At 38.5% G+C, this 13,133-nt stretch overlaps 1 protein-coding gene across 38 annotated transcripts in view; it reads left to right on the top strand.

The window, feature by feature from the left end:
* DTNA (dystrobrevin alpha) overlaps positions 1-13,133 on the top strand; it is a 490,634-nt gene that overhangs the window by 313,001 nt on the left and 164,500 nt on the right. For all 38 annotated transcript variants that reach the window (XM_043976702.1, XM_043976699.1, XM_043976700.1 and 35 more), the window contains one exon: positions 10,595-10,675. In XM_043976702.1, the coding sequence (XP_043832637.1) occupies positions 10,595-10,675 (81 nt within the window). The remainder of the gene's footprint in view (positions 1-10,594; positions 10,676-13,133) is intronic.

Consider the following 13,133-nt stretch of genomic DNA (forward strand, 5'->3'; position numbering starts at 1 on the left):
TTGTCAATGTTAGCTTTAGTAGTCTCATCTGTTAGATGCTTAAGAAATCTTGGATGATGAGATTCAGATTTTTCTTTATCATCCTTCCAGACTCTAGTAGTATCAAGACAGTGTTAGGCCTAACAAAAGGAAAGGAAATTAAAGTTAGGGATGGAAATAACAAACAAAATTGAGTTTCATTTTTTGTGGGATATTTCTTTTTGAGTGAAATTTCCATGTTCTTCTGTAACTCCCCTCTTTCTCTTGCCACCTATCACCCATGAGTTTCTGGAGCTGTTTCAGCCCTGAAATTCTCTTCTGACATGACCAGATCACCAAATCACTTTGCAAATAAAAGAATGAAGAATCTAATACCTGTCTGACCATCTAAAAGTGTTCAAAAGCAGGTGGGGGGTCTTTCCCATATTATATCCCAGAAGTGAGGAACCTTTTCATTTTCAAAAGCTAAAACCTTTCTAAGGAATCACAATCAGACTTCCGGCTGTTATGGATAGTGGATGTTACATTATTTACCCCCCTGAACATTTCATCCTAAATGTTAAAAAAAAGAATATTTCATTTTTCATATTAAAAAACAAAACCAATTCAATTTAACCAACGCTTATTAAATGCCTGCTCTGTATTGTGCACTGTGTTGTGTTCAAAGGATTTTGAAATATATAAAGTTTAGATAAAATTAGATCCTTGCTTTCATGAAGCTTATATTTTCTAGTAAATCAACATATTTGTATTACATGAATAAATGGAGTAATAAAAAGTAATTATTAAGCAGTTACTTTGTGCTAATCATTCTGTTAAACTCTGGTGATACAATACAAAAGTAAGAGATCATCTATGCCCCCAAGGAGCTCCTTCATTCTAATGGGGAGACAATATATGTGGGAAGTGATGGCCAAGAAAGGGGGTTACTATCTGGAAAGTCACAAAGATGTTGAGTGTAATAATAAGAAAATCCATCAGTATGTCCATTACAGAGGCAATGTTATTATTCATTTGATTACAGTTCTCAGAACAAGAGGTAGAAAGGGTAAGGGCATACCTGGATACTAGGGGAAAAAACTGAAGGTACTATCATAGATACATAAACAGACACATGTTCATATAACCCTAATGCACGCATAATAAATGCATGAGAATTGCAAAGTGATAAGGTCTGGGAACTAAGATGGCGCTATTAACGAGGGGAATAAAGCGAATACTCGTGGAGGTGAACCTTGAATTGAGGTGTTGTTTTGGTTTGGTTTGGTTTGTGGGGCAATGAGGGTTGTGACTTGCCCAGGGTCACACAGCTTAAATTGAGTTTTAAAGGATGAGTAGAGATTCAATAGATGGTAGAGAGCATTCCAAACATAGAGGACAAGAACAAAGGCTCAGAGAAGAGAAAAAAATGGAAGGAAGGAAGGAAAAGGAGAGAAAAATAGACAGAGAGAGAGAGAGAGAGAGAGAGAGAGAGAGAGAGAGAGAGAGAGAGAGAGAGAGAGAAAAATAGAATTTATTAAGCTCTTACTATGATCCAGACACTGTTAACTACAGGGCATACAAATATAAACAACCAAGACTACATCACTTTCTAATGAGACAACACATAGAGGGGAACTAGAAATGGGAGCAAAGGATCTGCAGTGGAGGGGGCAGGGCTGGAGAGATAATAGTGAAGAAATTTCTGGAAAGTAGAAGCCTAGACCCATCTGGGCTGTGAGATCTAGGCATGGAACAGGTATTGGGAAGGAAATCAGTTCCCTTTACCTATCTTTGATCTCTATGCTCTCATTCACAGGTAAACTTAAAAGAATGCTTGTACCTAATAGCCACTATTACCCCCACCATATACCCATCTACATGTGCATAAATTAGGAAATGGTATGAGATAAAACTGGAGAAATTAAGTGACTCCACACAATAGAGGTCCTGGAACTGACCAGGCTAAGGAGTTTGAGGTCAACTCTGTAATACAGTAGGAGCCATTGCAGGGTTTTAAACAGAAGGGTGACATGAACATATCTGTCTATCCAATCAGCCATCCATCTAAGACAAAAGCATCTGACAATTGTACACATTAATAATAATAATAATGAAATGAGATAATATAGGCAAAGTACTTTGAGAAAGTGCTTTTTAAAAGTGCTTAAAACTCTCTATAATTATCACAGTGAATTAGACCAATGAAAGTGACCTGTTAAAAAGTTGTTATTATAGTAGTTTAGACTGGTAATGGGATTAAGAAGTGATAGATGAAAGAAAGAGTATAGAGAAAACTGATTAAATCAGGATTAAAGCAGGAAGCTTGAAACTGGTGTGTAGGCCAAGGTTCAAGGACTGGCGCTGATTCATGCTGGGGAATTGATGGCTAGTTGATATTTAATCTCTGCCCCCCTACCTTCAGAGAAAGGGGTTTTTATCCATTACTTCAGACCTTATGTTGGCTGGGTGACACTGGAGAATTTGAGGATCCCCAATGCCCCTCATAGTGGGACAACTAAGGTCTTCACAAAGGATCACCAGGAGACCGTGTTACCTGTGAAGTCAAAGCAACAGCTAATAACTAGATATACTTTTAAGAAGTCACTTTTAAGAAGATGAGGGCTGAAAAAAAAGGCATTGCATTTGACAATTAAAAGATCATTTGTGACTTTAAATCATAAGATTTAGAGTTCAAAGAGAACTTAAATATTATCTCATAAAGATCTTTCTCCATCCCTCTGAAGATTAAATGACTTTTCCAAGTGAGTATGGAGCAAAGCTGAAATTTGAGCTCAGGTACTCTTTCCTCTACATCATTCTTTGAGAGAGCCAGGGAGTAGGGACAGAAGGAAATATGGTGGGGAGATGATAGCCATTCTGTGTAAACTTTTTTTTTTTCAAAATTTTTACCTGTGAATGGGAGAAAAGATCAAAGATAGATGAATGGGGCATAAGAATAAAGGCTTTTTGCCCATTTGTTTTATTTCTTTTAGGATTGGGGAGAATTTTTAGGCAGCTGGGAAGGAAGCAGTAGAGAACAAGAGTCTAAAACTAGATGAGAGGGAAGGGTTGACTATAGGAACAGGAGATGGAGGGGCTGAAATCAAAGGCACGAGTAAAATCATGGAAGATCAGAGATAGAACGAACCTTAGGTGTTCAACCATAGGCTTTTAATAAGCTTATAATGTCATGAGGTCCTACATCAAAGCACTGTGACTAACCATCAAAAAAAAATTGTCCTAAGGACACTGGAAAAAAGGGGGAGTTTGGGGATTCTTTTATTATTTTAGTAACTTAAACTAGAAAAGTTACAGGCTTAGTATTATAAAAAACAATTTACCTATGATAACATTATAGATATTTGACTTTAACTTAATTTTTTTTGCTCTTGATAATGCCTTATAAAATTAAAAGACTTAATGAATAGAAATTGTTTCTAGATGGAAACAATGGTTATTCTTTTTTTTTAATCTTGTTCAATTTTATAAGCATTTATTTAGCAGCTACTGAATACACCAGACACTGTATGAAGGTCTGAAGATCCAAAGAGAAAAAATAAATTAATCCCTTCCCTAAAAGAATTTATAATCTACTGGGGAGAAATAGCATGTATGCAGATAGGCAAATACAAAAAGAACAATAATAACAAAGTAATTGAGGGGGGAGCAGATATTAACAAACTGGAGAAACCAGGAAAGGTCACTGGTAGAAAATGACTCAAACTGAGTCTGAAAGAGAATGAAGGATTCCCTGGTGAGGCAAGGGGTGGGGGAAGCATTTCGGCTATGGGGGATAGATCACTTGTGCAAAGTCACAAAGAAGGAAGATAGAATATTGCCTAGGGGGGCAGCAGGTAGGCCTGTTGGACCAAAAAGTAATTCATGAAGATGAGTATGTGAAACCAATCAGGAAAGGTCATTTGGACTCAAGTCTGTGAAGGGCTTTAAATGAGAAACAGAGGCCATAGGAAACCACTTTACTTTTTTTTGAGCAATACTGTCACATTCTTACTTGTGCTTCTGGAATATCAGTTTGAGAGTTGTGTGGAAGATGCATTGAGAGAAGAGGATGGATGGAGCTATAGAGGTTATTTCAATAGTCCAGGTGGTAAGTTATGGGGAGTGGGGCTGAAGTAGGTGATGGTAATGAGTAGAAAGAAGAGAGATCATTCAGACCAAAAGACAAGACTTGGCAATTAATTGAATGTATGGGGAGTAAGGGATTATGAAGAATTGAGAGTGGCTCCAAGGGCAGTTGTGAACCTGGGCAGTTGTGAACTTGACCCCTTCCCCCTATCCCACCCAAGTTACTAGTCTCTAGTAAGTGTCAAGTGTCCAAGGTCAAATTTGAACTCAAGTCCTCCTGAATCCAGGGCCAGTGCTTACTCCACTGCACCATCTAGCTGACCCCTGTAAAGCAGTCTTGAAAGCAATCCCTGTAGGCAGGAAATATTTTCACTTTTGTCTTTCAATCCCCAGTAACTTGCACAGTGACTAGAACCTAATAGGTTCTTAATACATACTTATTGATGAATTAATTGTGGTGTCCTCAACACAAATAGGCATTCACTGGAGGAGCACATTTAGGGAGAAAGATGAGATGCATTTTGTACAATGCAGTTAGAAATATCCATCAGGCAAATTGACAATTGAAGACTTAAGCTCAGCAGAGAAATAAGAATTAAATATGTAAATTTAGGAGGTTTTTTTCTTCATAGAAATGATCATTGAACCCATGGGAGCTAATAAAATCATCAAAATAGAAAATGTAAAGAGAGAAGAGAAGAGGGCCCTGAACCCCTGGGGGTCTGATGGTAAGGTTAACTATGCTATTTTTCCCAGTTGTAACTTGAGCTTTTCATTATAAAGTTTTTAGGGATTGTGTTGGGCTTAATGAATGGTTTTATGAGTAATTAGAGAGCCTGATAAGATGCTTCTGATTACTTTGGAACACATTTCTAATTGATTATACGAATAAGAATAGTTCAGCAAGCTAAACAAAGGTATATCTTTCCTTCTTAAGTATGATAAATAAGACTCAGGTATCATTCCCAAACAGCAAAACATATCTGACCTTCATTCACCATCACTAAGAAGGTTGCTTTACAATCAGTACTAATGGCTACTAAATGGTTAGCTGGAGAGAGTATTAAATGGGATTCAGCTGGATAAAACAATTATCTGGTTATAAAAGAAGGAATTGATTGTGATACCCAAATGCTGAGTGCAGTACAAATTAGGAGGGAGGGTTTAGTAAAACTGAGGAAAGAGTGTTTATATGTGTGTGTAGGGCAGGGACGTTAGTTGGAATGGTAGTTTCCCAGGTATTGTCAGTAAGACAGTAAAAGAGGTGGAGAAACCCAGATGTGTAAATGAATAAAGAAGACTCTAGCATCAAATATTGAAAATTCACTTCTGAGGGGGCAGCTAGGTGGTGCAGTGGATAAAGCACCAGCCCTGGATTCAGGAGGACCTGAGTTCAAATCCAGCCTCAGACACTTGACACTTACTAGCTGTGTGACCCTGGGCAAGTCACTTAACCCTCATTACCCTGCAACAAACAAAACAAAAAATTCACAGATTAAAGAGAAAATATCACAAGAAAATTCACTTCTGATAGGAATTGGTGGTGTTCAAGAAGATAGAGGTATTAGAGCCCCAGAAGGACAAGGTTCATTGAATAAATAATATCAAGACTTAAGAGTTGACAGTAAAAGAAAGAAATATAGACCTTTTGTCTAGGAAATTAAGAAAGGGGAACAGAGTATAATGGAAAAGAATACCTGACAAATCCAACTGAACATTTGTTGAGGATTTTTCTTCCATGTAGCATTATAAGGAATGGAAGTAGAGGAAAGGAGATTAAATTAAGAAGCATTTTTGGCTCACAAATAAGCCTAAGTTGCCTTGTGCTATGATTTAAGGGGTTCAGGAAAAGGTCCCCTTTGTCAAAAATATCTTCCCTGCTGAGACAAAATTCCCAGGTTACTGACTCCTTTGTGAGAAGGCAGTACTCAGTTAAAATGAAAATGTTGCCCCTAAGTAACAGTCCTTTGTTCCCCCTTCCCTTTCCCAACCAAGTCATTATAATATTAACAAGGTTATCAAAGTATCTCTAGCACAAAGCCTGCTCTTGTTCTAATGAAAAGGGCATTGGGCTGGGAACTCTGAGATCTGGGTTCTGGCTCTGCCAGTGACCAACTTTGTGGTCTCAATCAGTCAACAAGCATTTATTAATGCTGCCATGTCCCAGGTCAAGAAGTCAATAAACATTTCTTGAACACTTAAGTTCATGGCAAAAGACAAGATAGGTATGATTCCATACCCCCTCCCCAAGAACACTATCACATATATGTGATAGTAGACTCAATAATAAAAGCATCTAAATTCTTTCAACATAATCATAAATGAACCCAGTGAATAAAAAGGAAAGGTCATAAAATCATAGATTTAGAGCTGGAAAAGATCTTAGAGATCTTTCATTTTACAGATGATAAAACTATTACTCACTTAAGTAACTTGTGCATAATCATACAGCTATTTCTGAATCTGAATTCAAATTCAGGGCTTACTGCTTCCAAGTCCAGCCCTCTCTCCACTACACCACTGTATATCTGAAAGGACCAGGGGCAAGGTGGGGGGGGGGGGTCGTACACAATGAGCTCTCTGATGTGGTCAGAATCTAAAGGTACATGTATTTAAAAAATGGAAAGAGAGTCGATAACCAAGGACAACTATGAGTAACAAAAATCTCTAAGATTAATATCAGCAAGGCTAAGAAGGCCAAAATGAGCTGTTAAGAATGTTAAGAACGTTTGAATATTATGTTCAGAGCAATGTTATGCTCAGGTCAATAAGAACAGAGAAATAATGGGCCTAATAATGAGGAGGGAGAGGAGAGACAGGAGAAGAGACAGAGAGAGAGAGAATGGAAAGGGAGCAGGTCTGTAACCCTTATAGATTGTATCCCAGGGCACTTTAATATGCAATGACAGCATCACTGTTCTCAACCACTGAGAAAGATATGCCCCTCCAATTGAAATAAGCAAATCTTCTACTTTTTTCAGGAGAGGAAAAAAGGGGATTCCAGAAACTACATTTTACTGGTCTTCATTCCATTTGAAAATCCTACAATAGATGAAGCATATGGTTTCTGAGCATTTAGAATCAACGAGCATTTATTAAGTGACTCTGTCTTTAATACTATGTGCCAGACAGTGCTTAGTGTTGGGCATACAACTCATAAAAATAGCCCCTGTCAACAAGGAGTTTCCAGTCTAAGGAAGGATTCAACACACAAAGAGGCAGGAAAGGGGTGAGGAGCACTTAGCATTGGAGGCATCCATGGAGTTGAAACCAGGCAGGTCAGCCGATGCAGTAAGTGGACTGAGTTGAATCTAGTATTTGCCCTATATAAAGGGAAGTATTGAAAGGAATTTTGCACTTCCCCCTTGCAGCCCTCCAATCAGAAGAGGGAGGTGGTTGAGGGAGGTGGTATCAATCAGGTCTTGAGCTAGCAGTTTGGTGGTGAGTTTAGAAGTGATGAGCTTATCCTGGGAGGGACATCTTATTCCCCAGAGATGAAATCAGTCAGGGCAGCAGATAGAAAGTAGAGTAACAGTGGCAAATGCGGCAGATATGTTGAAGATGATGAAGGAATACCATTAGCTTTATCTAAGAAGACATAGCTAACTCTGGGGAGAGCAGTCGCAGCTGAGTGATAAGGTCAGAAACCAGATTGCAAAGTTTTGAAGAGAGAGGGGAGGGAAGTGGAGTCAGTGAGTGTAAACACCAGTTTTCTAGGATTTTGGCTTTAAAAAAAGTAGAGAGATAAAGAACAGTACCCTGAGGAGATGGTTAGGGTATGATAAAATTTTGTTTGTTTTGGGGGGCATTAGAGAAGGCTGAATTAGATATAAACATATTGAAGATTAGAGAGGTAAGGGATGGTTTACAGAGGAAAAAACTAGGCCCAATGAGTAGGCATGACAGGGAGACAGATTTCTCTTCAATTTAGATCTAACAAATACAACAGATTTCTATGTGAAGTAATAAACTTCCTGTCACACGAAGAATTCAAGCAGCAACTGGATAGATAACACATCAAAGATATCAAAGACAGGATTTTTGCATTGAATTAAAAATCAGGCTAAATGATCTCTAAGATTCCTAAGGAAAGGTTCTCTGATTCTGTGTTAAAGTCAAATAACTGTGCAACTTTCATCAGGTTGAATAATTAATGTTCTAACTTGCAAAGTCCCAAAATCTGGGGGGTGTTGGCAAAGTCTGTTAAAAATGAATTTAGGGTAACGAGTTAAAGAAGTAGGGAGTGATCAAAGAAGTACATCTGTTCATTCAGGCTCAATTTCATAAGAGGCACCTAATTAGCCTTGGCTTTTCACATGTTAGTGAAATGAAATCTTAAGTTCAACATAGTTTTTGTACCCAGCATTTTTTTTTTTTTACTGGAAAACTACTAGTAAACCGGAATGATACAGGCATTACTGATTTACTACATATATAGGAGCAGTTACACATTTATGAAATGAGAATGCATACATCTCTCTATAGATCAGAGCAGTTGAGGGGCAGTTAGGTAGTACAGTGGATAAGGCACCAGCCCTGGATTCAGGAGGACCTGAGTTCAAATCTGACCTCAGACACTTGACACTTACTAGCTGTGTGACCCTGGGCGAGTCACTTAACCCTCATTGCCCCACCAAAACATTTGTTAAAATAAAATATATCAGAGCTGTTGATATCAAACATTCTAAGATTCATGGTTGAATATCTCTAGCTACTTGTACTGCCCATGTACATACACCCCTGACCCCTGTGATAACCATATGAATGTATAGTAAGGACCCAGATCATAGAAAACTGAAACTGAAATGGGGTTACATGTGAAGAAACTAGAGTTCAAGCTCAAGTGATCTGCTGAAGGTCAGAAACCTAATTAGTCCTCATTTCTCACCTGGTCACACTACTTGGGGATGTTTGACTAATATCCACTATGCCCCAGGAAGCTCATTATTGGGATAACGTCATCATTGTTGATCTGATCAGCCAGCTCACAAGGAGCCCAACTGTTGCAGAAAAGTCCAGAGGTCCTGATTACCTCCATTGGTTAGTCAATAAGAGATGCAGGATAACATCTAAGTTATAATTGCAAAAAAAAAAAAGGAAGGATAATAATAATAACGGCAAACAACAACTAGCATTTATATAGAGCTATAAGATTTGTGAAGCATTTTAAAAATATTTATTCATTTTATCCGTACAGCAACCCTGGGAGGCAGGTGCTATTATTAATCCTCATTTTATAAATGAGGAAGTTGAGTGACTGCCTAATGGCACACAGCTAATAAGTGTCAGAGCCTGGAATTCAACTAAAATATTCCTGGTTCCAGATCCAACACCCTGTAATTATTTTTGGATAAGGACAGAATATTAGCTAGGTGGCTCATAGTGCATAGAGTATGAGCCTGGAGTCAGAAAGACCTGAGCTCAAATCCGGCCTCAGACACTCACTAGCTGTGTGACCCTGGGCAAGTCACTTAACCCCTGCCTGCATAAAATTGGAGACAGGAATGATAAACTTCTCCAGTATCTTTGCCAAGAAAACCCCATACAGGATCACAAAGAGTCGGACACAACTGAACGACAACAAAGCAAGACTGGATGTTACATGTTGGATTATTTATTTATTTGTGGATTTGTATATTTGGAGGCTGGGTGTCTCTTTCTTGCCTATGCTAGAAGTGCAGTGGCCATTCATAGACCAATCCCACATAAACATGGAACCTTTCATGTGTTCGTGTTCTGACCCAGTCAGGTTCATAAGTGAGGCAGCCTAGTGGACTCCTGTTTCTCAGGGTCCACCCTATTAGTGCTGGACCTAGTATGGACAAAGGATCAACGTAATCCCTATGCTGAAGCTCAGACCTCCTGAGCTCATGATCCACCAGCCTCAGATTCCCCAGTGGTGGGGATAACAGGTGTGTACTATCATGCCTGGCCACATTCTGAATTTCTTATGGACTTAAAAAAAAAGATATACATAATAGATTCACATTTTCAAGGATAATCCTTTTATTCTGTCCACTTTTGTCTTTCGAAATTATTTTTTCTATGGTATTTATTAAGTTCAGAATTTTTAAAAGTTTTAAAAAGAATCTATGTATTTCTGAGATCATTATCTAATTATCTTAATTATTTTTAAAGATAAAAATGTAGCTTCTCTGTGACTGAGTGTTGATATTTTCCCCTTTGATACGGGAGATTAGCCGGTTTGTCTTTTAGCCTACAGCTGGACCAGATTGTTCTACAAAGTGACAGACACAGCAGGCTAAGCTTCCCATTTTTTTATTTCATGAACGTGATCCACAATGCAATTTCTAAAGTTGAATAGATATGCTTGATTCTCCAGAGGCATAGATAGCCCCGTTTGAAACCAGGTGATATAGAGCAGACCATTTCAAAACTTGTGATTGCGAATACATTTTAAGATTGGAAGGAAGAAGGGGAGAGCTAATAAAAGTATGCATTTTATAATCCCAGTCTGTTTTGCTTGTGAACATTATAAAATTTCTCTCCAAGTGCAACTTAGCATCCGTCTACTTTTTTTCACCAGGAGCCCAAGATTTGGATCGCATCCGGTTATCTACCTACAGAACAGCATGCAAGCTTAGATTTGTTCAGAAGAAATGCAATTGTAAGTCTGTCATTTGTTAAAACAATTACCATCTTGGTTTTTTTATTTCTTACCAAGCTAAGTCATGATTAGAGGTTATTTCATGTTGTGTATATTTAGAAGACAAGAAAGAGAAAATTTGGTGTCTGTAACTACTGAGTTGTACAGAAATAATCCTAATTGAGTAATTACTCAGATAAAATATTAGGCCATACACATATATACATTTGTATATATGTGCACATATGTTTGTGTGTATATGTATGTGTATAGGTATGTATATATTTTTTTCTTGGAATAGTTTAAAAGAATATTTTTTTCTCTTCAATTCCAGTTTACTTTGGTGATCCATCAGTTTTTTAATTTGGCCACTCCCTCTACCAATGCAGATCACTGACCCTTTACAACTTAGTAAATGGTCTTCCAGAGTACCTATGACAAATAGAAAAACAAATTCATTGCCTTGCTATCAACCTAGTGACGGACCGCTCTGACTCATCTAGGCTCAACCTCAGATGATGGACACACAGTCCGGCACCAGGCCCATACTGGAAGTCTTTTCACCTTGGTAGGACTTATCGGAATCTGTAGTCCACTGGCAAAGCCTTTGAGAAACCAGTGTTACCTCAATGCCACAGTGAAAGTATTGAGTACTTTGTTGTTCATTTTTAAAACTTTTAGTCTCAAAGGGGTTTGAAGAAATAACCAAGTTTTACAGAACATAATATCCATCCTCTTTTAAGTTTTGCATTCTCTATTTATAGGAAAATGAGAAGAGGAAAAAAATGTTTCCAAAGTCCTCAGGCACATTTAAGTCTCTAGAACTACAAGGGTAACTCTTCGTTTTAGAATTATAACAACTGTGCCTTTTTCAGGGTGGGCAGGATAGGAGGCCGCTCTGCACTCACTCACCTACCCTGTCCTTACAGAGCTAGAGTTGTAATTACTATAAATACAAATCAATCCATCAGTAAATATTTAGTACTTATTATGAGCTAGATACTGTGAAAGTCATTGGAGAAACCAATAGCAAGCCCAACAAAGGCAAACCCTTTCCCAAGTCTTAAACACTGAGAGATGACTCATCACAGTGTTCCATGGCAAATGTCTCCCTGGATCAGTAGGGGTACGTACATAGTATCTAGTGCTTAAGAGTTAGTTCTGTGACAGCAGTCTTCTTTTTTAAAAAAATGTTATAAGATGACCCAAAGCTTGTCTTCTTCTCTGCGGTTAGCACTTTACAATATAAGTAGCTCCCTAAAATGAAAACAGCAAAGTAACTGATGGTTCTCTTAGGGGCTTTCCTCAGTGGATAATTTCCATAGCATCATAGAAACATAAGATCATTGATTTAGAGCTGGAAGGAATCTTTTTTTTTTTTTTTAAGTGAGGCAATTGGGGTTAAGTGACTTGCCCAGGGTCACACAGCTAGTAAGTGTTAAGTGTCTGAGGCCGGATTTGAACTCAGATACTCCTGACTCCAGGGCCGGTGCTCTATCCACTGCGCCACCTAGCTGCCCCTGGAAGGAATCTTAAAGGCCATCAAATCCTTCATTTTACAGATGAGGAAACTGAGTCACTGGGATATTAAATGACTTGCTCAAGGTTACACAGCTAGTAAGCATCAGAGGCAGGATTTGAACCCAGTCCTTCTTGACTCTACATTTTAATGCACTTTTTTGGGGGGGGAGGGGCAGGCAATAAGGGTTAAGTGACACTTGCCCAGGGTTACACAGCTAGTAAGTGTCAAGTGTCTGAGGCTGGATTTGAACTCAGGTCCTCCTGAATCCAGGGCCTGTGCTTTATCCACTGCACCACCTAGCTACCCTTGACTCTACATTTAATACACTATTCACTTACCCATATAGCTTCTAAGAAGACTGGACTATTGGTGGCTCTATAAAACTACCCCCTTCACGGGTCTAACTGTTACAGCTATAACCCCCTCTGGTCATAGGTAAAGAAGACCATCACAAACTGCTCTGCTTACATGCCTGACCAGTCTAGCCTTAAGCCCACTCCTCCCAGTCACATGGCATAGTGTAAAGATTAGGGTCAGAAGCACAATACTATTTCTGAGCTTTCTCATAGGCAACAAAGTAATTTAACCTCAACTTGTTAGAAATGGGAAGGAAGGACATGGATGAGAACTAAGGAGCCCATGATAATTGAGAGAAAGCGAGAGATCTATATCTGTAGGTTTCTCTATAGATATAGCTATAGATAGCCATAGCTATATTGATGTCGATATCTATATAGACATAGACACAGATATCTGTATATCTATCAATTACCAGTTGTGGACAATGCAATTCAATAAATATTTATTAAGTTCCTACTACGTGTCAGGCACTGTGCTAAGCCTTGGGGTACAAATAAGAAAAAGACAGCCCCTGCCTTCAAGGAGCTTACAATATAATGGAGAAGATAATAGACACATCAAAGAAAAAAACTGAAAAGGGGAGAAAGGCGCCAGAGT

This window comes from Dromiciops gliroides, chromosome 1, assembly GCF_019393635.1.
Source record: "Dromiciops gliroides isolate mDroGli1 chromosome 1, mDroGli1.pri, whole genome shotgun sequence".
In the NCBI taxonomy this organism is placed as follows: Eukaryota; Metazoa; Chordata; class Mammalia; order Microbiotheria; family Microbiotheriidae; genus Dromiciops; species Dromiciops gliroides.